The 26,354-nt window shown below is 44.9% G+C and overlaps 2 protein-coding genes across 2 annotated transcripts in view; both read left to right on the top strand.

Moving 5' to 3' along the window:
• Positions 1-1,842: 1,842 nt before the first annotated feature.
• LOC120927819 (uncharacterized protein C3orf38 homolog) lies at positions 1,843-11,605 on the top strand. The gene is made up of 3 exons (XM_040338738.1): positions 1,843-2,071; positions 5,448-5,653; positions 9,983-11,605. Exons 1-3 carry the CDS (start codon positions 1,945-1,947, stop codon positions 10,532-10,534), a joined length of 885 nt encoding a protein of 294 aa, XP_040194672.1. The 5' UTR covers positions 1,843-1,944; the 3' UTR covers positions 10,535-11,605.
• An 11,937-nt stretch (positions 11,606-23,542) lies between these two features.
• LOC120927818 (uncharacterized protein C3orf38 homolog) overlaps positions 23,543-26,354 on the top strand; it is a 33,741-nt gene continuing 30,929 nt past the window's right edge. Inside the window, exons 1-2 of the mRNA XM_040338737.1 lie at positions 23,543-23,736; positions 25,972-26,144. Of these exons, the coding sequence (XP_040194671.1) occupies positions 23,613-23,736; positions 25,972-26,144 (297 nt within the window). The 5' untranslated portion in view covers positions 23,543-23,612. The remainder of the gene's footprint in view (positions 23,737-25,971; positions 26,145-26,354) is intronic.

Here is a 26,354-nt window from a genome sequence, read left to right as displayed (position 1 = left end):
AGATAACTTGTACTGAAGTAGCGGCAAAACAGGCAGGTGGAAGGAAGCCCAAATGGGATGATAACAGCATGTAGTGGAGCAGGTCACCCCAGCTGACAGTGTCTGTATGGAGGGGCAGAATGCGGCCTGGCCAATCTGAGCCAAAGTAGGGAGGTTTCCAGAAACGGATCCCTACACTTTCCCTAATTGTGTGGAATTAGGGAAACTTTTCCTGCCACTAATACTGTACCTGACAGATGGGTGACCTGTCCGTAGGCTATCCCCATGCTAAAAAGTGAGCCAAACCCAGGAGACAGGGTCTTAAAAAGACTCTACCTGACCCAAGTTGGTCACCAGAGTAACTTGGGCTGCCAGCATCCAAATGGATCGCTGCTTAAATGACCCAGTGAACTATATAGGTCCCAAGTTCTTCTTGGCTTTCTCTCCCTCTTCACTGCTGCTGAGCGCCACCTGCATTGGAGAAAGCAGACTGCGCCTGCCTACAAAGAGCTGAGTGGGAAGGTGCTCCTGGGCATGCATCTAATGGGAGGTGGAGGTACAGGTAAAGAGGCGAGTTTGGAGAGGCACAGTGGTGCACTTGTTCTAGATCAGTGGTCTCCAAACTGCGGCCTGAGGGCCCGATGTGGCCCTTTGCATGCCTTTATCTGACCCTTGGGGCATTATTCCTCCCACTGATACAAGGCACTATTCCTCCCACTGACACCATTGATGGGGGGACTCCTTCTCCCACTGACACCATTGATGGGGGACTATTCCTTCCATACTCCTAATGCCAATCATGGGGCATTGTTTACTCCCATTGACGCCAGGGCATTTTCTACTCCCACTGTCCAGTCCATCCCCCTCAAAGTCTGAAGGACAGTAAACTGGACCTTTGTTTAGAAAGTTTGGAGACCCCTGTTCTACTCTCACTGGCCTCTATAGAGGTCTATGGGGACATACTGGGACTTGTAGTTCATACACAGAGAATCCTCCATAGAGGTCTATGGGGACATGCTGGGACTTGTAGTTCATACACAGAGACCTCCATAGAGGTCTATGGGGACATGCTGGGACTTGTAGTTCATACAAAGAGACCTCCATAGAGGTCTATGGGGACATGCTGAAACTTGCAGTTCATACAGAGAGAAAGAATTAGTGGGAGGAGCGGCAAAGCAGAGGGCTGAAGAGGCGGGGCGGTATTAGGATCATTAGCATTCGTGAGTATAGTAGGAGGGAGCGGCAATGCAGAGGGCTGGAGAGGCGGAGTTCCGATCGGAGCCGAGAGCTAGGGGGAACCGATTCCAAGGGGAACCATTCTGGGCACAACACCAAGCAATTAAACAGGTGTACTTAATAAAGTGGCCAGTGAGTGTAGATGATCAGAATAATGAAGATTTATACCCAATGGTGTGTTCGATCAATTCTTTTTTTTTTATTTTGGCATTTCCGATTGCAGTTCTATATGGATTTGTTAAAATACTCTCTTGAATAGATGAATAGGCCATACACCAATGATTTTGTCATGCTCGATATTACACAAGCGCATTTTTGTTTTCAAATATTTTATTGAAATTTTTCATTACACAAGCGCATTTTTATGTCGCAACCGATCACACAATTTTAAGGCAGTTGATCGAAGTGGATAGATCATCAGTCAGAATCCAATGATCAGATCGTACGGCCACCATAAAATAATTTTTTAGGTGATGTAAACACAGCTTCAGTTTTAGTTTGTGGATTCATTCTCTGTATGCTGTTCTTCACCCTCTCAAAGCAGCAGTGGTGATGAATTGATTACTATAGCAACCTGGACTCCAACAGCTGCTGAACTACAACTCCCGGCATGCCGCAGCGCTGCCGTCACCGGAAGTAGACTGTGGGCTTTAGTTTCGTTTCTGGGCTGTCAGTCGGCTCGGAGCCGGAAGTGGTGCTGGTGACAGAGGGAGAAGGTGTGTGCGCGCCATGGCGGGACTCAGCGCCCGGGAGAAGGAGGGGTGCCGCCGGCTGCTGGAGGGACTGGACACGGCGGAGCTCTTTTCTGTGGCGGAGACGGTCACCAACCGGCTTATCTGTGTGTACAACCGGGAAGGTGAGCGGGCAGTGTGTATGGAGGGGAGTTGTACAGTGACAGGGCCTCTTAAAGTGACAGTGTCCTCGTGATCCTGAAGAGTGTGTGGGAGTCGTACACCCTGCGCGTCGTGGGCAAACACTCTGTGTGCTGTGGTTATGCACCCTGCGCGTCGTGGTTATGCGCCCTGCGCGTCGTGGTCATACACTCTGTGTGCTGTGGTTTTGCGCCCTGCGCGTCGTGGTTATGCGCCCTGTGCGTCGTGGTCATACACTCTGTGTGCTGTGGTTATGCACATCGTGGTCATGCGCCCTGTGTGTTGTGATCATACACTCTGTGTGCTGTGGTTATGCGCCCTGCGCGTTGTGGTTATGCGCCCTGCGTGTCGTGATCATACGCTCTGTGTGTTGCGGTCATGCGCCCTGCGCGTCGCGGTCATGCGCCCTGCATGTTCATGATCATACACTCTGCGCATCGTGGTCATGCGCCCTGCGTGTCGCGGTCTTGCGCCCTGCATGATCATACACTCTGCGCGTCGTGGTCATGCGCCCTGCGCGTCGCGGTCATGCACCCTGCATGTTCATGATCATACACTCTGCGCGTCGTGGTCATGCGCGTCGCGGTCATGCACCCTGCATGTTCATGATCATACACTCTGCGCGTCGTGGTCATGCGCCCTGCGCGTCGCGGTCATGCACCCTGCATGTTCATGATCATAAACTCTGCGCGTCGTGGTTATGCGCCCTGCACATCGCGGTCATGCGCCCTGCATGTTCATGATCATACACTCTGCGCGTCGTGGTCATGCGCCCTGCGTGTTGTGATCATACACTCTGCGCGTCGTGGTCATGCGCGTCGCGGTCATGCACCCTGCATGTTCATGATCATACACTCTGCGCGTCGTGGTCATGCGCGTCGCGGTCATGCACCCTGCATGTTCATGATCATACACTCTGCGCGTCGCGGTCATGCACCCTGCATGTTCATGATCATACACTCTGCGCGTCGTGGTTATGCGCCCTGCACATCGCGGTCATGCGCCCTGCATGTTCATGATCATACACTCTGCGCGTCGTGGTCATGCGCCCTGCGTGTTGTGATCATACACTCTGCGCGTCGCGGTCATGCGCCCTGCGTGTTGTGCCTCATTGATAGACCCTTTGCTCTTTGAAGAGTGACCTGAATTCAGATTGCCTCAACCGTGGGCTGTTGTTCATGGATGCAGCACAGCCCCATCCACTTCAGTGGGTCACAGTTGTTAACTGGCAGCACCCACCAAGTGTGAGACAGGGTTATAATTGCGGCTAGGAAACAGAGCATCACTGCTGCGGCATGTGTAAACTCCAGGCCACTGCCCTCCCACCTAAAGGACCCTAAGACCCCTTTCACACCGCCTCCCATTCATTTAAGTGTGACTTTTTACACTGGGGCGGTGCGCTTGTGGGACGTTCCGAAAAGTCCTGCAAGCAGCATCTTTGGGGCGGCTTGGGAGCGCTGTATTTAGCGCTCCCAAAACGCTGTGCCCATTGGCTTGAAAAGCGATTCGTAAGCGCCGCAACACTGCAGTATTTAATCCCTTCTTTGGGTTTAAAAGCGTCCTGCTAGTGGTCGAAATGCACCGCTAAAACGAGCAGCGCTTTAATGCGGCCCCAGTGTGAAAAGGGTCTAAGCCCTCGTTCACTTAGAATTCAGATTTGAAATCATGCGACTTCATCTGAAATTGTCCAAAATGTCTTGGTATTCTGACGCCTTAAGAGTTCCCTTCACTGCAACCAACCCCTGAAAAACAGCCTCACACCATAATCCCCCCTCCGCCAAATGATTTGGACCAGTGCACAAAACAAGGTCCATAAAGACATGGATGAGCGAGTTTGGTGTGAAGGAACTTGACTGGCCTGCACTGGACCTCAACCCAATAGAACACTTTTGAGATGAATTAGAGCGCAGGCTGCGAGCCAGACCTTCTCGTCCAATATCAGTGCCTGACCTCACAAATGTGCTTCTGGAAGAATGGTCAAATATTCCCATAGACACTCCTAAACCTTGTGGACAGTTGAAGCTGTTATAGCTGCAAAGGGAGGGCCAACTCAATATTGAACCCTACGGACTAAGACTGGGATGCCATTAAAGTTCATGTGCGTGTAAAGGCAGGTGTCCCAATACTTTTGACAATATAGTGTATATTACTTATAATTATTTAGACACATTGGCTGCCTGGTATCTGACACTTGTTTGGGCTCTGCTTATGATTTTTCTTGAAATATAAAACCTAAGTTTATCAACAAGTAAAAACAGAACAATCAGCGCAAGGGACATAACATACAGTTAGTATGATGTATCCTTGTGTTGGTTATTTTCCTTTCAGTAGAAATTTTCCTCTGTCCTACCCTCACTGCTGTATTATTCAGGTGCAGTGGAGGGTTAATACAGAGAGCTTGACTATGCCCGCCCTTTCTTGCCTGATCCTCCATTCATGGAAACTACTACAGCTGAATGCGTGAATGTTTGGTAGCTCTGCCCCTCCAGTCAGAGATCCTGTGTCATTCATGCTGTAGTATGGCTTCTATGAATGGTGAATCGAGCAGCAAAGGGCGGGCATAGTCAAGATCTCTTAAAGCGGAGGTTCACCCTAAAACAATTATATACCATTCCAACCAGCATGCTGCCGACATGTACAGTATGCTGTTTTTTTTTTTTCGCTCTACATGCCGTTTTATCGTTTTTTTTCTTTCCGGACTCCCGCGGGGAATAGGCATTCTTATGAAGAGGCGTAGATGATTGACGTGCGGCTAAGGAATGTCACGCGTTCCGAAAATAGCCGGACTGGGACTCGGCTCTATACGGCGCCTGCACACAAACTAGGAGCTGACTGCGCAGGCGCCGTATATAGCCGAGTCAAAGTTCGGCTATTTTCGGAACGCGTGACGCGGCTTAGCCGCACGTCAGTCATCTACGCCTCTTCATAGGAACGCCTATTCTCTGCGGGAGTCTGGAAAGAAAAGAACGATAAAACGGTATGTAGAGCGAAAAAAACAGCATACTGTACATGTCGGCAGTATGCTGGTTGGAATGGTATATAATTGTTTTAGGGTGAGCCTCCGCTTTAATGACAGTTCCTGAGGGCCCTTTCACTGTATAAACCACCACCGCACCTGAAGAGTATGGCAGCGGGTAGAACAGAGGAAGATTTCTATTGAAAGGAGAAGAATCGACAGAAGGGACACCATACAAGTGTACTAAGTATAAGTTATGTCCCTTGTGCTGATTGACCTGTTCTTTTTCGCTAAATGTCAGCTTTAATAGTTATCAGATTGCTAAATGCTACGTTTTATTATAGAGTGCGAAGAACTTTTCTCAGGAAATACATTTTATGTATTATTTTGTTTAAATGTTTTAGAGGCCATCGATGCTATACTAGTCTACAGCAAGGATGCTAAAGAGCTCTTGAAGAGGCGGAAAGTTCACCGAGATGCAATTTTTAAATACCTGGCTGCTGAAAAACTTGCAGTGCCACCATCTAGTGAGAAGAGTCAGCTGATCCAATATGCGATCGATCACTGGGCAGGACCGAGAGTTGACAAGGCATCAGTCCCTGAAAAGAAGGTTAGTGGGGCAAAGTCATTTTTACAAAACAGCGGGGTCGTCTTATTCATATAGCGTTGTCACCCCTTCTGGAAAAACAAAATCCAGCCATTTGATCTTTTAGCTATTAATAGCATAGAGCCAGGACTGTAAAACACTGACCGGGTGGCAGTTGTCACTTACTGTGAGTCTTGTGTCAGCAGCCCTATTTTTTTGCACATATACGCTTGTGTAGTGTATTTTTCTACGAAACCACTACAGTCATATATAATTCAGTAGTCTAGAGCAGGGGTGTCAAACTGGCGGCCCTCCAGCTGTTCCGAAACTACAAGTCCCATCATGCCTCTGCCTGTGAGAGTCATGCTTGTAACTGTTAGCCTTGCAATGCCTCATGGGACTTGTAGTTTTGCAACATCTGGAGGGCCGCCAGTTTGACACCCCTGGTCTAGAGCATCAGTGAAAGGCTGTCTTTATCAGGCCATCAGATAAAACCACAAGGAAAAACGTACACATAACTGTTTTGTAATAAATGCAGCTATAATCCATTAAGTGCCCACCGCTGTATGTGCTTTTTAAAATATATGGTGTTTCATACCTCATTTCTCAGTGTGTATATAACTGTATATACCGCTTATGTGACTGGCTGGCCCAGCCCGCCTCTCTCACACGTCTCTGGTCTCGTCTCTCCTGACGTCAGTGGGAGTTCTCAGCCCCGCCCACCGATTGTAGCTATCGGATCAGAAAAGAGGCGGGCGGCTGAGGTCAGAAGAGACGTGTGAGGATAGAGGCAGGCCGGGCCAGGCAGTCACATGAGCGGGATATATAGTGTATACAGAAATGAGGTATGAAGCACCATATATTTAAAAAAGCACATTCAGCGGTGGGCACTTAATGGATTATAGCTGCATTTCTAAAAAAAATATGTTATTTTGACAGCCGCGCTCTCCCAAAAGGGGCGGGGCAAGTTGGGATGATGTCACACCCGACATCGATTTTGCCGGTGGTCGCATGCATCGATGCCGCATCGGGGACACCTGAATCGTGATGCATCGATTAAATTCGGCACCCCTAGCATCCACCTAGGTGAGTAGGGTTCAAGAAAAAAAAAACATTCCCATTCTTCTCTTTTATCCATCCAGGTCACGGTGTAGCTAGTAGTAGTTGGTCACATTTATCTGGATTTGTTCTGTAATATTGAAGACGTTTCATCACTTATCTAAGATGCTTCTTCAGTTCTAATAAGTGTCAGGAATCATACCTCTGCATTTCTCCCACACAGGTAGCACTGACACCTTAATCCAATCAGTATGGGAGGTGTGAACCTTGTGGAACCACCTTGTTCTAGCTACTTAAACCTTCATTGGTGTCAGGAAGTCTGATACATTGAACCCAAAATGCCAAACCTTTCTCCACCTAACCAGCTAGTGATATCATAATAACAGAAAAACCAGACTGAGGAAAAGGACATCCAAAATCTATTAAAATATTGTTCTTCAGAGAGATACTATCACCTTGTCCTTGCAGGGAAAAGTGGGTGTCTATTTAGGTGACTTGTTTGACCAATAATGTCTTCTAAAATACCAATAATCCTGCACTGAAAGATTCCAGGATTGAAAATGATCGACCCTAGCATTGGGATCATGTGTTTCTGCATGTAGGAGCTTCAAGCCAAGGTTAAAGGAAACTTGTTCAGAGAATTTATCTAGACATATCCCTCCTGGATGCCTGAGACCTCCATGGTGGGTTGTCAGGATGGAGAGCCGCAAGAGATCAGGAAACATCTTTTCGCTGATATCCCCTGTGAAGAGTGAAACTGGAAGCCCTCAGCTGCGAGCATTTCCAGGTTCAGAGCTGCCAATATCTGGCCTCCCTGGCGGGTGAAGAAGCTAATTAAGCACATTTTGTGGTCATTTTGCTTCAAGCATGCAAGTGTGACATTAAGGGTGTAATAGACCCTTAACATTTCATTAAAGCGGAACAATACTTGCCTCAGCTCCAGCGATGCAGTGCCCCAAACTCTATGCCCGGCCACTGACATATTTAGGCAGCCATCTTCTGGATCTATTAGATGTAATGATTGCCATGTGTGGGAAGATCTGTATAGCCACTGTGTCTCTTCAGATGTCATTGATTTTGACAGGCTGGATCCACGGAATACCCAGGCATATAAAGGCAACACTATACAGAGGTATGGGTCACTTTTGGTTAACCAAGTGAATGAACCCTTAAAGTGGTTGTAAACCCTCCACTACAACTTAATCTTTTTAAAATCTATATAGCGCAGGCAGCTGATCGCTGCCTGTGAAAGTGCACTCACTGTTTTGGTTTCCATAGTGATCGTTCTGCATTGTTCAGCGATGTTAGCCGCGATTGCGCACTAGGTACATTGTTTAACTAGGTGTGCCAATTCTGTCTGCTCTGCATGCTGGGTCATTAGCATTCACTATCTTCTTCTCAGAATGGCACAGGTGAGCAGAGGCGGCTCTCTAATTCGGCAGATAAGGCGGTCGCCTAAGGCCTCGCGATCGCCTAATTGAAGAGCCGCCTCTGCTGAGTGACAACAATGTCGCCTCAGCGTTAAGCTCCGGCCAGCAGCGGGTTAACATGCCTGTGAGCTCCACGGCCAGGCAGTGAAGAGAGGGGTCGGAGCGTGGCTGTGTCGTGAGGAGGAGGCGGGGCCAGCGCTGTGTTGTCCGGGGGGAGAAGGGGAGGAAATTCCAGCAGCCGGAGCACAATTCCCGCTGCTCCGGAGACACAGATCGCACCCCCCAGTCGTCACCCCCACCGCTGGAGTGCTCAGCGGAGTGGTCCCCGCACACCCGGAGGAGGCATCTGGCATGCCGTGGCGAGAAGAGGAAGGTACCGCGGAGGAGGCTCCACGAGCGCTGTATGGAGCCCCTCTCTGGGGCTGTCAATTAGTGCGGGGAAGGGGGGACTGGGGCTCCAGCTGCAGAGAGAGGCACAGTTACCATGCAATGATGCCACAACCCTCTGCAGCCAGCGACCACCAACATGAGAGAGAGACAGCCCCCCCCCCCCACCTATCCATGTTCCTGTAGCATGCCACAGCCAGAGACTAATCTTTATATTCGCTCCCTGTCCCATCCCCTCCATTTCCTTCCTCCTGATCATGTGTCACTAACAGTAAGTGCAGATCAGTCCTGTGCCAGTGTCCAGTGTACCCTCCTGTGATTGGCAGCCCCTGACCCCTCTCTTCGCCCTGCCCTTACCCCCGCCCATGCAGGGCTCCACTGCGGGGGGTGGGGGGGGGGGGTTGAAAGGTCCCAGTCCAGTGCATATCCTCAGCCATGGCCTGGAGCTTTGCATCCTGCGCTGGCACTGCCTGCTGATTGGCTTCTCTGCTGCTATCTCCTTCACTGACGCCGGCACCGAGAGATAGAGGGCACTGACGCCGGCACCGAGAGATAGAGGGCACTGACGCCGGCACCGAGAGATAGAGGGCACTGACGCCGGCACCGAGAGATAGAGGGCACTGACGCCGGCACCGAGAGATAGAGGGCACTGACGCCGGCACCGAGAGATAGAGGGCACTGACGCCGGCACCGAGAGATAGAGGGCACTGACGCCGGCACCGAGAGATAGAGGGCACTGACGCCGGCACCGAGAGATAGAGGGCACTGACGCCGGCACCGAGAGATAGAGGGCACTGACATCAGGACTTTAAAGCTCTTTATACGTGTCATTTATACAGTTAATTTTTCAATAGCTTTAATTATTTTTCCCATTATGGGTGTGAGTGGGGCCTCATGTCTAGGTTTTGCCTAAGGCCTCACGCAGCCTAGACCCGCCTCTGCAGGTGAAATCTCACGATGTTGCATGTGATCATCACCTTCCTGCTTCTCTCCTTTGATTTGCCTTCAGCTATGGGTTCGCTCTGTTGCCATAGTAATGGAAATTGAGATGGAGGCTTGGTTTCGATGCTACGGCATATGCGCAAGATTTGTAAGGGCGGAAATGACGTATCGAATTGATTCAAGAAACAGCAGTAGAACTTGCGCTGCTAATACCCGGAAGAGAAGATATTCTAAATAAGATAAAATGGGTATTTCCTAACCTCATTCTTGGCCGATTTAAAAGTGTTTTCATTTGTAATACTTGGCAGGATATATAAATTGGGAAAAAAAGAGAAAACGTCCGGGGTTTCCTTCCTCTTTAAAGGATTAGTGCATTTTAACAAAGATGGAAAAAAAGACCTGGCCCTAGGACAGTTGTGTAAAGTTTTGACTTATCCCAATTCCTCCTTCACAGCAGAAATCGGCAACGTTTAAAGGGCATGTTTGAACCTCTAGGCAATGTAACGTAATAATGATTCTTTTTATCTTTTTCCAGGGCCAAGAAGCAGAGCCCCATCCGGAGTCAACTGACTTTAATTTACTTGGTGAAAAGTTTTGTGAGTGGTTCTATGTTCTCCTGAACTCCCAGAATCCTTCCTTTGGACAAGTAAAGGGAGAGTGGGGACCTCAGCACTTCTGGGAGAATGCCATACTAAGGTTTGCCTATAATGCAGCAGAGCAAGCTCTAGAAGAACACAATGGCTCCCAGATGGCGAGTCTCCGCCTGCTTGCACTTACACGAGATGAGAGACTGATATTTAGTCCTAGTACTGACAGAAAAGGATTAAAATGTGTGTCTTCTCCGCATGGCCTGGTAGTGGTGGCAGTTGCTGGTACAATCCAAAGGGACGGGGCCTGTTTGGGAATATTTGAACAGATCTTTGGACTAATACGCTGTCCGATTGGTAAAAATTGGAAGATCAAGCATGTGGATCTGAAGGTCTTGGGGCAAAACTCTCTGAGCTCTGAGCAGACAAAATGTTTGCCTTCTATTACCTATGAGACTAAGGACTTGGAAGTCTTCTTTTCTGAGTCTGCTAATGACTGATGGTTTGAACTGTTTATGGAAAACAAATGGTTTTATATTTCCAGCAATTTCTCTGCTGGCCTGTGATGTTTTTTCAGTTCTAATGAAACACAGATCAGCAGAGAGTCAAATTGAGGATAATGATGTACACGCTACTCACTTTAATTGCCTTTAATCCCAAAAATATGTAAAAGTGCTACTAATGTTATATACAGTGTGTTATATAAAGTGTTAAATACATAAAGGTATTCACATTTGCTATCAAGTCGGAGATGGTTGTATATTATCAGGCATTTTAGACTAATGCTGGCCATACTCTGAATTGGCCGAAATTTGAGCCACGGGGGTGCGCCTGCCGGCATCGCCCAACTCAACCAAACTTCAATCTGATAAATCAAAGGAGATGGGTGAAAAAAATTCCAGGCTGAATGGTGCCAATCAGATACAGTCACTGTTGTGCTCTGTGTGTGAGTGAACTACAAGCCCTGACATACTTCTGCTGGCTTGTAGTTCATTGAGTCTTCCTGACGGTGTGAAACTGCCTGTATGATGTACGGGAAGACGGCTCACACGTACAGTCTGCAGGAGATCCGCTGATCACTGCTGCAATGCTTTACAGGCTCCTAAGAAGAAAAAAATAGATGCACATTTTTCTTTTTCTTGTTTACCTGCAAAAAATGTGTAATTATTTTTTATTTTATTTTTTAAAGTGAACTTATCCTTTAATTCATCAAATCGCAAAGACATGCCTAGTTTTTACAGACTTGCTAGCATGAAAGTATTGCAGAAGAGACGTCAGCATAGTATAATTTGCAATACAAACCTTCCTGCAATTTTGTTTTTTTTACTGAGGTTCCATTTTAAAGCGGTATTGAACCCAAAAACAAAAATGTCACATATTGCAGCTTGCCAATCATTCTATGTGGTGGCTGCATTATTTTTTTATTTCTGTTTTCTCCTGGTGATCTGGCCAGTACCTTGAATTTATCAGCAGCATTGTCCATCTGATGGGGACTGTTAAATGTATTAGCAGATTTAAATACCCTAACAAATTGAAGCCAAATTCCAGCTCACACTTTAAAGTCAGTTAAAGCAGACTGTTTTTTTTTTTTTTCCTTCTGGAATAAAGGTTTTACATGAATAAATAAAAGCTGATCATTGTAAGCACCCCTGTCAGCGTTAAATGGTTTGTCTCATGCATGTAGGGCTGCAACTAACGATTATTTTCAAAATCGATTAGTTGGCCGATTATTGTTTCGATTAATCGACTAATCGGATAATCTTAAAGTGTGGTGTACAATTTAGTTAATATGTAAATAAAAAAAAAGGCAATTTATTCTTAAATATCCATACGCAGTGGTAAATATAAATAACCAACTACAGTAATTGTAATGCCTTTTATTACCTCCACTTTCTCTGGGTTCAGATGCTGATCTTCCCTGCACAGAGCCTTTGAAGGGATTTTTTTTTTTTTAAACATACTTGCTATACTTACCTGCTTTGTGTAATGGTTTTGCACAGAGCAGCCCAGATCCTCCACTTCTGGGGTCCCTCACGGATGCTTCTGGCTCCTCCTGATTTCAGAGTGCCTTAATAGCAAGCTGCAAAGTATAGTATAGAGCGCCCGCAATAGCAAGGTAAAAATACTTCTGCCTTTAGAACCCCTCACTTCCTGCCCAGGACTACATGTCCCATGAGGCATTGCTCCTCACACTTTCACATTCACAAATTCTCAGGCACTTAGTGACATGTATGGATGGTGTACTGAGCTGAATGTGTGCTGCACGGTATTTCCTGATATGTAAACAAATAATGCATACTATATGCAGGCCAACTAATCAACTGGCCGATTAATCGATTATGAAAATAGTTGACAACTATTTTCATAATTGATTAGTTGTCGATTAATCGATTAGTTGTTTTCGGCCCTACATGCATGTAAGCTATTGTATCTAGAAGAGAGCTTGTTTTCTTGTGGGCCAGATCATTAGATGAAAATAGAAGGCAAAAAGCCTAAAAAAGAAAACCAATGCAGGCAACCCATTTTCAGAACTGATTGGCTGCAATATAATATATGTTTGTTTTTGGATTTAATACCGCTTTAAAAGGGTTGTAAAGGTTTGTTTTTTATTTTCTAAATAGGTTCCTTTTAAGCTAGTGCATTGTTGGTTCACTTACCTTTTCCTTTGATTTCCCTTCTAAAATTTTTTTTCTTTGTCTTAATCTCTCACTTCCTGTTCCTCCTCAGTAAGCTTGCCCCCATCATCTGAGCCATTCTGGCTGGGGGTTAGTCGTTGTGCTCGCCCCCTCCTTTGGGACTATATCACTGCGGGGAGACGCTGTGTTTACAGCCATTTCCATTGCCGTGCATTGTGTTTTGGACACGGGCCAGCAGATTTTTAGTATTTTCCATTTGTCTTCTTGTATGATGTTCTGAATGGTAAAAAATGGCTTGTCAAACCTTTATTATTTTTGGAATTAACAGAAGATTTTTTTTTTTTAACCTAAAATTAGACCCTCTCATGTGGCGATAGGCAGGGGTCTTTGCCTAGGAGACGTTGTGTTTTTTTTTTTTTTTTTTTTTTTTTTTTTTTTTTTCTGAGCTAGGAAAACCCTTTTCTTTTTTTTCTTTTTTTTTGTGTGTGTGCGTGTGTAAACTTTTCTAAAGGGATTTTTATTTAAAGGGGTTGTAAAGGTAAAACATTATTTTTTTTCCCCATAAATGGCTTCCTTTACCTTAGTGCAGTCCTCCTTCACTTACCTCATCCTTCCATTTTGCTTTTAAATGTCCTTATTTCTTCTGAGAAATCCTCACTTCCTGTTCTTCTGTCTGTAACTCCACACAGTAATGCAAGGCTTTCTCCTTGGTGTGGAGAAAGCCTCTTGAGGGGGCGAGCAGGAGTGTCAGGATGCCCACTAACACACAGCTCCTTTATCTATCAACTAGAGTGTCCTGACTCTCCTGCTCGCTTTCTCCACACCAGGGAGAAAGCTTTGCATTACTTTGTGGAGTTACAGTCAGAAGAACAGGAAGTGAGGATTTCTCAGAAAAGATAAGGACATTTAAAAGCAAAATGGAAGGATGAGGTTAAGTGAAGGAGGACTGCACTAAGGTAAAGGAAGATATTTAGGGAATTTTTTTTTACCTTTACAACCCCTTTAATCTCTGCAGCATAATGAAGCTCCGTGAGTACCATTATATAAGCATACTGACTTAGTTTGCAATGGATCTTCGTGTGAAACATAACATTTGGGCACTGGGAGTCCAGTACTTGGCAGTAAAAGGTATACTAAAAGCTTTTTTTTTTTAATTAACAATCATGTTCTACGTCTGCTCTGTGCCGAGCAGCCCCGATCCTCCCACACTAGGTGCGTGCCCCCAGAGAAAGCTGCTTGTGCTGGGGGCACTCGTGTGCTCGCCCCCGAGCCCCCCAAGACACACAGAGTGGGGCTCAGCCTTACCAAATGCAGGAAAGTAAAAAACCTTCAACCTTTACAACTACTATAAGCTTTTTACATTAAAGTAATTGCCAACGTAAGGCTTTAAAGCTGACTGCCCATGAAAAATTATAGGTCTGCCATCTGTAAGCCCCCAAACAAAATTACCTGGGATTTACCATTTATGTGGGTTTCGGAGTACCCAGGAGGCAGACGTGAGGCATGCTAAGGGCACCTGCACCCTCCCGGAAGCATTGGAAGGTGGGGCTGAGTTTTTTTGTTATTTTTTTTCCTTCATTTTTAATTATTTTATGAAACTTCATTTTTACCAGTTTTTTGCAGCTCATTCTATTTGTCAGCCTTGCACTAAAGGATCATCGAGCTGGAAACCACCAATCCAGTCTGTGGGAGTTGTGTGTTGCTACATATTGAAGCATTGTGCTAAGGTGCACCTGTGCCCAGACTATGGACCTTAAATTATTTACAAAGACATAACGGGTAGTAAAAGAGTCTTAAAACAAGCCTGATATTTAAAGCTGCATGAAATGAAGTAATTCATCCTCGGAGATTGCGACTTTAAAATTTGGTTCTTAGAAAGTTCTAACATCTTGGAAACACCTGTTATGTGTTTATGATAGAGGGCTGCAAAGATTTTGTTTCCGTAGAGGGAAAAGAGATGAGATTTCAGTGCCTCTGTTGTGAACTGTAGAGATGAATTTCACCACAATGCCTATAACAACTGAGGTGGAACTGAACACTGGAAGCAGTGCTCAAAATAAGATGGGCAGAAGGCAAAGGAGATATTTGTCCATTGTCTCCCGCAGCTGATCTTTCCTTGTTCTGCACTGTGTCTCTGAGTAATGATACTAGCCATCATGGTGGAGGCAGATCTGCTTTCTCATGTTGGAGCCCCCAGCAGGAACAGGGAGCAGCACAGTAGTGATATCACCAAATCGCACTTCATATCTCCTGAGACTAGTATTCAGAGGCAGCAGTGCTTTAGATCTCAAACTTTTGATGTATGTTATGTTTGCTTCAGTATGATATGTATAAATGCAAATATTTGACCATTCTGTAAATTAGATATGATTTTTACAGAGACTTTATTAAGAAGAGAAAATATTTTTTGAAATGCTGTAATGTTAACATTCTGTGTGGAGCTACAGTAAAGATGGGTGAGACACGCAGATGAAGCGCTATATGTTCTTGTGTTTGTCTTTTCTGATACTTGGGTAACTATGGAAACTATTATTATGGGTACTGATATTGCTGAATGCCTTTCTAAAAGTACACTTTCCTGGTTGTCATTATGGTCCAGGGGCCTCCGCATTTTCTAAGGCCACTTTCACATGGGTGCTGTAGAATCAGCAGGGCGCCTGAACAGATCACCTGCTGAATCGAAGCAGAATGGGAACAGATGTCACTTTTATGCCTTCACAAACTGGAGCTTTCCTGTACCTACAGTGGGTAAAATTATTATTGAACACGTCATCATTTTTTCCATATAAATAGATTTCTAAAGCCGCTATTGACATGGAATTTCCACCACATGACGATAACAACCCATGCAATCTATACATACAAAGAAACCAAAACAAATTACCGTATTTATCGGCATATAACAAGCACCTTCATTTTAAATGGAGAGTTTCAGGGAAAAAACGTAAATTAAAAATAAAGAACTTTGAAGCAAAATAAGGGTCAGTGGCCATCAATGCAGCCTGATCATGGCCCATCTGCAGCCTCGCCATTGCCCAACAATGCATCCTGATCAATGCCCATCTGCAGTCTCACAGTTGCCCATCGTTGCAGCTTGATTAATGCCCATCTGCAGCCTTACCATTGCCAAGAATACAGCCTGATCAATACCCATCTCGCCTCAGATTACTACCGACTCAGAGGGGGTGGAAAGAGCACCGCCAGATTACATACAGTGAGAATCTCCCGTTTACTCGACAGCCTCTTTAATACAAAGTTCCGCCTCCTGGACTGGCTTCTATGATAGACAGAACACTGGTCCAATGCCAGCCCAGGAGATGGGACTTCCTATTACAGAGGCAGCAGCCTCCGAGGCAGCCCAAATTGCAGAATCGGCGTATAACACGCACACACTATTTGCAACCGATTTGCATGGTGAAAAAGTGAGTGTTATACGCCAATAAATACAGTAAGTTCAGAAATTAAGTTATGTGTAATAAAATTGAGACACGGGAAAGTATTGAACACGCTAAGATCCCTTTCACACTAAGGACTTTTTCAGGCAGTACAGCTCTAAAAATAGCGCTGCTATACCGCCTGAAAAACTCCTGTCCAGCCTTCTCACTGAGACGATGCGCTGGCAGGAGAGAAAAAAATCTCCTGCAAGCAGCATACTTGGAGCGGTGAGAGGAGCGGCGTGTATACCGCTCCTTCCCATTTAAAACAATGGGAAACCACGGTAATACCGCCCTTTATCGACGGTTTAGCGGCGCTATACCGCCACTGCGCCTTCTGTCCCAGTGTGAAAGGGGCCTAACTGAAATGTATTTAATACTTCATACAAAATCCTTTGTTGGTAAAAACAGCTTCAAGGCAACTAGTCCTGTGCATTGCTCAGGTGTGACTTTGGCCTCATTCTTCCACACAGTCTTCAAATCTTGAAGGCTCTGTGGGCCTCTTCTATGAACTCTGATCTTTAGTTCTTTCCATAGATTTCCTATTGGATTGAAGTCAGGTGATTGGCTGGGCCATTCTAGCAGCTTTATTTTCTCTCTTTGAAAACAAATGAGAGTTTTCTTGGCTTTGTGTTTGGGATCATTGTCTTGCTAAAATATCCCCCTCGTTTCATCTTCATCATCCTGATAGATGACAGCAGATTTTTTTTGTTATCAAAAAGGTCTTGGTATATTCTTCCTTTCATCCAGCCCCAAACCATGAGGTTCCCACCTCCAAACTTCACTAATGGTATGGGGGTGTTTTTGTGGCAATGTGCAGTGCCATATGACCTCCAAACATGGCGTGTATTATGGCATCCAAAGAGTTCAGTTTTGGTCTCATCTGACCAGACTATATTTTCCCAGTATTTTGCAGGCTTCTCTAAATGTTGTGCAGCAAACGTAAAACAAGCTTCAGCAATGGAGTCTTGCATGGTGAGCGTGCATACAGGCCATGGCGGTTGAGTGCAATACTTATTGTAAATAGGGGGTACTAGTGCGCAAACTAAGTAGCTGCCAACATAAATGGTGTTCCCACACTAAAGATATATGAAAAATAAAAGAATGTGGCGTTTACTAAATAATTAAATATAAATACTTGTTCCTCATGGGATACATATACCCTCACATGTGTATATACCTCATATAGAATAAAGTGCATACAGTAATAATAATAAAATGTGCAAATAACAGTGATTTCAATAGTACTTCCAGGAACAATGTGCAAGAAATAATCCCATTACACCAACATATATAATAGCATATGGACGTATCCAATCGTGTAAAAAAAGTTCATCAAAATAAAGCAAATGGTTTGCTCCAGCCTCTCACCTCCATACAGTTCAAAAAACAAGCCTCTCTGTAGATAGAGTACTGGTTCCACAGCAAATGATCTGTTCCCAGGACGTCCAAGGTAAGATAACGCTCACAGAGGAATTAAAGCGGAGGTTCACCCAAAATCACAACAATATTGTAACACAATCATTGCAATATGTACATCATCAAAAGGTACAATTTTGTATTTTATTTAGCATATATAAATGCCGTAGCATTTCATAAAGCGACTTCCGGGATTCCCCTCCCGTGGTAGTAGGTGTTTCTAAGCCTTTCCCCGGCGCCGCAATGCAATGTGGGACTTAGCTGCAATGTCTTCTGGGAGCCATGTCATGTTTTTTTGGTTGTGCATACCATCACAACGGGGCATGATGCCACCCGTTGTGATGGCAACCTGTTAGTTTACGGCGCTACTCGCCGTAAACACTGCGCAGGCGCAAGCATGAGCAGTGAATGCTGGGAGCTGAGCATTCACCGCTTCCAGGAAATAAATGCTTGTGGGCTTCACAATGAAACTCCCAGCAACAGATTTTAAAACTCCTTCTTTGCCACGAAAACAGTCAGCGGATACTTGCAGAGACGAAACAAGTGAGTGTACCTTAGTATTGTTAAACCCCATTGAATGCAGAAAAAAATAAAAGTTTGGCCGCGGAACCCCCGCTTTACTCTCCCAACTCATTCATATCTAATAAAAGACAAGGGAGGGATCCATGGTGTAGTAATTTTCCAAACATATTTAATACTAAAACGTAGTAACTCACAGTTCAGAGTAACACAAAACAGCGTGGTAAACGTGGGGACTTCCGGTTTTGGCCGCGACCAGAAGTGACGACACCCGGCTCTTCGCTGACGCGTTGTGTCACTGCTCACATGACTTTATCAAAGGGTATAGAGTCGGGTGTACAAGGCCGGTTCATATAGCAGATTCCGCTGTCATGGTAACAGTATATTCTAATAAAATCTTGAATACTTCTCAAATTCTTAATAAAAAGCACTATAATGCATATGTATAAAATCCTCACGTATATAAAGTATTAAAATATATCTATAATTAGAAAAAAATACATTTAACTTCAGCATACCAACGTTCCCATAGAATCTCTCTTAATACAGTGTACTCCATCTAGTGGACATATAGAATACAACACTCATCTACACTATTAGAATCAGTGAGGACATCTAGTGGACAATTATAATATAGCATTCATCTAAGCCGTTTAAAATCAGTGGCGACATCTAATGAATATTTAAAAAAAGGCAATCATAATGAAGAAAGAAGAAACACGGAATCAATAGTTGGATATGAAACTATTTAAATCAAACCCCACATTATGTCCTAGCGGTGCTAAAGTAAGGAGCTCATGTATCCAATGGGATTCAGACTGACTTAATTTTATGATTTTATTATCCCCCCTCCAATGAGGTTTATGTTTTTCTATCCCCCACACCAATAGGGAAGAGGGGTCTCTATTATGGTACTGAGCGTAGCGTCTCGATAGGCTATATTTGGGTAATCCGTTTTTTATGTTTTGTTCTTAGTCTCTTCCATAATTCTCTTTTGGTTCTTTTAATATATTGAATCCGACGAAGACATTCTAAAAGATAGACAACCCCTTCAGTCCTACATGATATGAAATCTTCAATAAAATATTCTCTCCCAGTTACTGTAGATTTAAAACTCAATTTCTTCTTGTCTGCAAGTATACATTTTTTTTACAAGGGTAATATCCCTTTCCTTGAAAGAAGGAACATTTCCTTTGAGCAGGTGCATCCAGTACATTTTTTGCGATTAGGTCTCGGAGTTGGAGCTCTTTGGTATTTAGGGTGTTGGGGTGCACTCAAATTTAGCACTTTTCATGAACCTAAATTCAATCAGTGAAGTACATTTCAGGGCTTTTTTCCCTATTTATTCAAAAGTAAATACTCACACAGGTTACCCTCATAGTGATTTTCAGCATCACAACAACAAATCTAGACTTCAGCCTTGTGACATACCAACTGCCCAGCTTGGGGCGCACAGGCTCTGTCCTAGTTACAGGATTATGAGTGATGGCTTGATCAGATCACACTGGGGTTGATTTACTAAAGGCAAGTCCACTTTGCACTGCAAGTGCACTAGGAAGTACTGTCGCTGTAGATCTGAGGGAGACATGCAAGGAAAATTAAAAACAGCATTTTTGCTTGCACATGATTGGATGATAAAATCAGCAGAGCTTCCCCAAATTTCAGAGCTTCTGTTCAGATCTACAAAAATCTACAGCGACTGCACTTTCAAGTGCACTTGCAGAGCAAAATGGATTTGCCTTTAGTAAATCAACCCCATTGTCTCTTGATGAGGCCAGACAGGACACTCTCCCAGTGTCTGTTCACATGATGCTCCTGCAGCAGCTTCTCTCCAGGGAAAAGAGCCTAAAACATAGACAACCCTTTAAACTAAGATAACCAGATGTTTCAAATAAAATCCGGGGACATATTTTTTTTATTATTGCCAAATGGTAAACTATTTTATAAGCATATTATATATGCTTCGTCCATGAAAAAAAAAAAGATAGTTCATTTTCAGATAGAACTATCAAATGTTATTAAGATAAGATAGAGAAAAAACAGAGCAGTGCCGTGGCATAGGGGGAGCAGGGGGTGGTTGCCCCGGGCGCAAAATATATAGGGGCACAGCGGCAGGTTACCTGCAGCTCTTCTCCTGCGCTGTGCAGTCTAGGAGACTGTGAGTTCTTCCGCTTCACTGAGAAAGAAGTTGCGGGGCAGTCCCGGCTTGGGCTCCAGCGGTGACTGACAAAGCAGTGAGTAAATGTACACTGAAGACCATCCATGATGATCCCAGGGATTGTGACCGTGCAGAGACTGGGAGGAAGGAGGAGGGCAGGCGACTCACGAGGCAACCTCTCCATTACATGCCACTCCCCACACACAAGGTCCAGGATCCTGGCTCATGCTACATGTTGTCCGTCCACTCTGCCCGCCCCACAGCCCAGACTTTCGACCACCGCCGCTTCTCCTGAGTCCTGCCTGTTCCTGTCAGTGTGCTGCTACGCGGCCCCGGCACTCTGACCCTGCACCGACCACCCCAAGACTGGAGGAAACCAGAGCCAGGAGGATGAGGCATCATCCACACAGACAGAAGCCCCTCCTTACCGGAAGCTGCAAGGACATTGTGAGTACTCCTCTACAGAGGAAAGCTCTGTACAGGATGATGGCAGCCGGGGGGGGGGGGGGAGCTGAGCTCTGAACTGGCATCTGTGGAAAAGAGAGCTTTGTATTTGGGGGAGATGTACACAGAGCACCCCTCTCAACCCTGACACAGCGCTCCCCTGTCAACCCTGCACGCCACACACAGCACACCCCCCTCAACTCTGCACACAGCGCACCCCCTCAACCCTGCATTCCATACACAGCACACCTCTCAACTCTGTACTCCATACACAGTGCACCCCTCAACATTTATTGCTAAAAATTTGTTCTAGTTCTTCTTTTCTGTCTATTTGTGGGTCCCGTCACTTCCGCAGTCAGTGGTGTGCAGGTAATGAGATGATGTGCTGTAACCTCTAGCAACCAATCAGTGAGCCATAATGATGTGCTTCAATGTCTAGCAACCAATTAGGAAGCATTAATAATGTGCAGTAACCGCTAGCAACCAGTAAATGGTAATGATGTGCAATAACCTTCAACAACCAATTAGTGAACAGCAATGATCTGCTGTAATCTCTAGCAAGTAATCAGTTTGTAGTAATGATATGCAGTAACCTCTATCAAACAATGGGTAAGCTGTAATTATATGCAGTATCAACTAGCAACCAATCAGTGAGCAATAATAATGTGTGTAGTGGACAGTATAGCAATCAAGTAGGTCAGTGTAGTGGTCAGTATAATCAGATAGGTCAGTTTAGTGGTCAGTGTAGGAATTAGGTAGGTTAGTATAGTGGTCAGGTAGGTCGGTGTAGGAATCAGGCTGGTCAGTACTACTGTAACAGCGGAAGGGACCCAGAGAGTGCTAAAAATCAGTGGGTGCTGACAACCCACGCTACGCCGCTGAAAAAGAGTGCAGAGTTCAGGAGCGCACTACATAAACAATGCAGGGCTCAGGAGTGCGCTACATAAAGAAGGCAGGGCTCAGCTGTGTTCATCAATGCAGCCTTACCAGTGCCGGTGCCAGTGCCGGTGGATGTCTGGTCACCCTACCTTAGACTATAAGGGATGTACGCACCTGCACAATCAGAAAGCTGGTTCCCAGTAAAATGTGGACACAAGATTAGAAGCTCCCAAGTTTCTACAAAACCTCTAAACTCCAGAATCCAATGTTGCCTATTATTGAGAAAACTTCAAAACCCATTTTCTCCACTAATTTAGTGCAGTCCCATTGACTTCCATAGGTGCTCCATCTGTCTGCCAAAGCGACCTCACAAGGTATACTCACCAGCTCTGTATAGTGGTTTTGCACAGAGCAGCCCAGATCCTTCTCTTCTTGGGTCCCTCGCTGGTACTCCTGGTCCCTCCCTCCTGCTGAGTGCCCCCACAGCAAGCAGTTTGCTATGGGGGCATCCAAGGCAAGCTGCTACTCTGTGTGTCCATTCAGACACAGAGCCGTGGATCCCGCCCCTTTCTCTCCGCATTGGCTCGAAGTCTTTGATTGACAGCAGTGGGAGTCAATGGCACCAAGAGACTGCATCTGTTAATGAATTGCATGCTGTGTTGTGAACTACAGAACCCAGCATACCTGCTCTATCTAGTCTGCTGTGTTGAATTCTGTGATACAGACGATTGCCACACCGCCTGCTGGTGAGACCTGTTGAGAGAGTTCTGCTGGACACTGGGTTCAGAGGGAGGATTCTTTCACCAGTCTACCAGGGATCACCTGGAGTTTGGCAAGCCTCTACTGTAGTGAGAGACCATTGGTCTCAATCTTGTTACCCTGATTTGGGGTTTAGTTTGGAAATTTTCACCCCTTTATCATTGGATAACAAAATTTGATTGGAGTGCTCCAATGCAGGACTCTGGGCCCCAACACTAGCCAACATCTAGTACCACACTGGTCTGTGGGAGAAGTTGTAGAGAGGTTCTAAGACTTTTAGCCTCTAAATGAGTATTACCTTTCGCCCCCCTCGAGTCAGGATTCAGGTACTCGTGGGGTTTGGGTCCAGACGTATGCAGGCAGGTACAGTCTATTTTTCCCACTGCAGGTGGCACTCGTCCACAGCAGTAATGCAGATGGGGGAGGAAGTCACGGGGGACATAGTTTCTCTATGGTTTCCTCAGTCACAGGGAGGCAGCTATCTGAATAGATGCTGGCACCATATGTGATTTTGCCAGCATCTTGGATCAGGCAGAGTCTATTTAAGACCCTGGTTCATGGGTTTGGCACACATTTTGCGTGTGACTATTGTAGGGACAGGTCACCTGTCTGACAGGAAAAATGCCGTATATAGAGTCAGGGAAAGGTTCTGGAGGAGCTTCCCCTTTTAATATGAACAGGCAAGACCGCATTCTGCTCCGCTGTCGGAATCTCTGAATCTGCAGTCAACTGTTTCTTCGCTGTTACATCTTGTGAGTGTTCCTGGACGGGTTGCCTTCCCACTGGGCCTGTTGTGTATTGCTGGACTTTTGTCACTATATATTCCTTTTACTGCATTTGGCCTCTGTGTGCTTTCTGCCCACCGCATCCCACTGCGCCTACCCACACATATTCGGTTCATGCATTGTTTTTATTGTGCTGTACAAATTTGCTTTACTTTCTGACTGCTTAATATTTTTCCCATTTTTGTTGGCTTGTTAGGTGTGCTGCCTAAATACATTTCCGGGCATTGCCAGAATCGGATAAAATCAGGGAACCCATACATTAGCAGCTCCTCCGGAGTTAAGCACTACAACTGTAAGTGGGATCAGTAGGTGTACACCAGCAGAATCGCCAAAAATGTATTACAGTAGGTGGTAAGTAAGTGCACGCCCACAGAATTAGAATCTTTGTGTCACAACAAGCATGTCTGGAAGGAAATAATAATCCGCCCTGATCTGGTATTTGACTGCAGTGACTAGTTTCACTTTCATTTATCCTTTACTTCGTCATTTAATTGAAGGAAGTATAAGACATCGGTCTGGTTCTCTCCCGAGTTTCTTTGTTCATCATGGGTCTCAGTACTTCTGAGAGAATGGGTTGCCGGAGGATACTGCAGCAGCTGGATACGTCTGATTTAGATTCTCTGTACAAGACTGTCAGCAAAACCAAAACAGCATACTATCTAAAAGCAGGTGAGATGTTCCTAAAGCCAAGTAAGACACTAAACAATACACAGAGTAATAATCAGGACACATGTATTTTGTATTGTAACACACCGTTCACTCCTATATATACAGTAGGTAGGTATAGAAGTGTTATGCCGCGTACAGACGGTCGTTTTTTGTGATGAAATAAAACAACGTTTTTTACACTTAATTTTCAAAAATGACGTTGCCTCCACACCATCGTTTTTTTCACAATGCTCTAGCAAAGCAAGGTTACGTTCACCACTTTTTTCCATTGAAGCTCGCTTCATAACTAGCTTCTGGGCATGCGCGGGTATAAAAACGTTGTTTTAAACGTCGTTTTTTTGCCACACAGTCAATTCAAGCATGTTCGAATTTATTTTGGGTCGTTTTTTTTGAAGACATAAAACGTCGTTTTGCCCACACACGATCATTTTAAATGACGTTTTTTAAACCGTCGGTTTTTTTTCATCACAAAAAACGACCGTCTGTACGCAGTATTAGAATTTGAACAATGAACAGTGGGGTGACTTAGTGACTTGGCTCGTAACAAAACTGTGTTTCTTCAGTTAAAAAATATATAACAGACCATCCCTAATGTTCAGCAATTCTCTGGGATTTGTCAATGGAAATTTTTGTTCCAGGAAATATCCTATACCACTAAATGTCTCTTTAACTGTATGTTGAGCTATATTGCTAAATTTAACTTCACTTTTGTTTAGAAAAAACAATCCCCTCGGGGTGATCTATGTACATTACAAGGATTTTACCAAACGTTGTTGCACATTCCTACCTTTTGTTATTATGAAGAAAAACCTGTTTGTTTGTTTGTGAATGTGACTTTTTAATTATTGACCAGCTTCTTCACCTGCAGGGCTCTAATGAGGAAAGTGGTAGGGCCTGCATCCCTTTAGACATGAATTACCTTTTGGGAGTATCTCACCCAAAAAAAATTTGTTGCAGAGGATGAAAATTTTCCCAAAATCTGATTTGTACTTTGGTGCAGGCTTCTGGGAAAATCAGTAAGCCAATCACACAAGCAGGAAATAACATTCCTCAAGGGCGTTCTGTACACCATCTGTGTACAGAACGCCTCCAGGTTGCCACATTGCATTTTACAAAAAAATTATAGCACTGGAGATTGAAAAGGAAAGGTAATTATTAGGGTTGTCCCGATACCACTTTTTTAGGACTGAGTACAAGTACCGATACTTTTTTTCATGTACTCGTCGATACCGATTACCGATACTTTTTTTTAAAATGTGTCCATGTGTCCCCCAATGCAGCCGTGTGTCCCCCAATGCAGCCGTTTGTCCCCAGCCAGGTCCCCCCCCCCCCCCGTAGTCTAGTTGATCAGCGCTCGGGGAACATAACAGCTTTCATTTAAATAGCTGTGTGTTCCCCGCCACGTCATATATATATAGCCCCTCCCCCTTGTCTGGGCACTTTGGTAGACAGATCGCCCGTCCAATCCTGGGATGGGTGGTCTATCAAAGTGCCCGGGCAAGGGGGAGGGGCTATATATGACGTATGTTCCCCGAGCACTGATCAACTAGACGGCGGCGGCGACGACAGCAGCTCTCCTCTCCTCCGGTGGCATGTTTTACATACCCGAGGACTGCTCTGCTCTCCGCCCCCTCTCAGTCTCCTCTTCGACCACTCTCCGCCCCCTCTGTGACCCCTCTCTGCCTCCTCTCCGCCCCCCCCCCCAGTCTCCTCTGCGACCGCTCTCCGCCTGCTCTCAGAGGGTGAAAAAAAAAAGTATCGGTAAAGCATCGGGAGCATTTGCACAAGTACAAGTACTCACGCAAATGCTCGGTATCGGTCCGGATACCGATACTAGTATCGGTATTGGGACAACCCTAGTAATTAATATTAATGTTATATTACAATATGGCTTGTACATGCCATATTATTTTTATTTGCTATTTTTTTTGGAGTTACCCTTTAGGTCCCCAGAGATGCTAGCTGGGTTTATGTAAACCTAATATATTGGAGGTGCGTTCCTCGAATGCACTGGGGTGCCATTTAACATAAATGAAACTGCAACACACTAATGCACAGGTGTGAAGCCACCATCATAAATAAAGGTGTGAATGTAGATTCCAGTGGAGTTGAAAGCTTGGGTCTAGAGACTAACTTAGAATAAAGACATAAGGCGATTCTGAAATCTACACAAACAATAAACATTAGTTCTGAGTAGACTTACCCTTTTGCAATATCTTTTTTTCTACTTTTCAGACCTTATTGAGAAAATCATAGAAGCGAGTAAAACGGCCACAGAGCTCTTGAACCGGAAAAAGGTTTACAAAGATCAAATAGTGCAGTATCTGAACAGTGAGTGTATTTCTATACCAACTAAAATCACAAAAGAAGAGGCCATACAAAAATCGATAGAACACTGGAGGAAATCAGTAAGTAATACCGATCTGAAGATCATTTAAAAAACTTTCTGAATATGAATGGGTTTTCAGTTGTTCTGTTAATTAAAACAATTTGCAGCTAAACCTGACTATACAGTAAGCTAGTCTGACCAGACATCCTTGATTTCTGGGGACAGTCCCTGTTATCAGGAGGCTGCCCCCAGAAAAAAAGTGTCCCCAATGTGTCCCTATTCATTAAAT

The sequence above is a fragment of the Rana temporaria genome, chromosome 2, assembly GCF_905171775.1.
Source record: "Rana temporaria chromosome 2, aRanTem1.1, whole genome shotgun sequence".
In the NCBI taxonomy this organism is placed as follows: domain Eukaryota; kingdom Metazoa; phylum Chordata; class Amphibia; order Anura; family Ranidae; genus Rana; species Rana temporaria.
Note: the sequence above shows the minus strand (reverse complement) of the source record. Positions and strands in the feature narration are given on the sequence as shown.

Coding starts and splice junctions, on each gene's coding strand:
- LOC120927819 (XM_040338738.1), top strand. CDS start 1,945: ATGGCGGGACTCAGCGCCCGGGAGAAGGAGGGGTGCCGCCGGCTGCTG. Junction 2,072..5,447: donor CTGTGTGTACAACCGGGAAG/GTGAGCGGGCAG, acceptor TAAATGTTTTAG/AGGCCATCGATGCTATACTA. Junction 5,654..9,982: donor CATCAGTCCCTGAAAAGAAG/GTTAGTGGGGCA, acceptor ATCTTTTTCCAG/GGCCAAGAAGCAGAGCCCCA.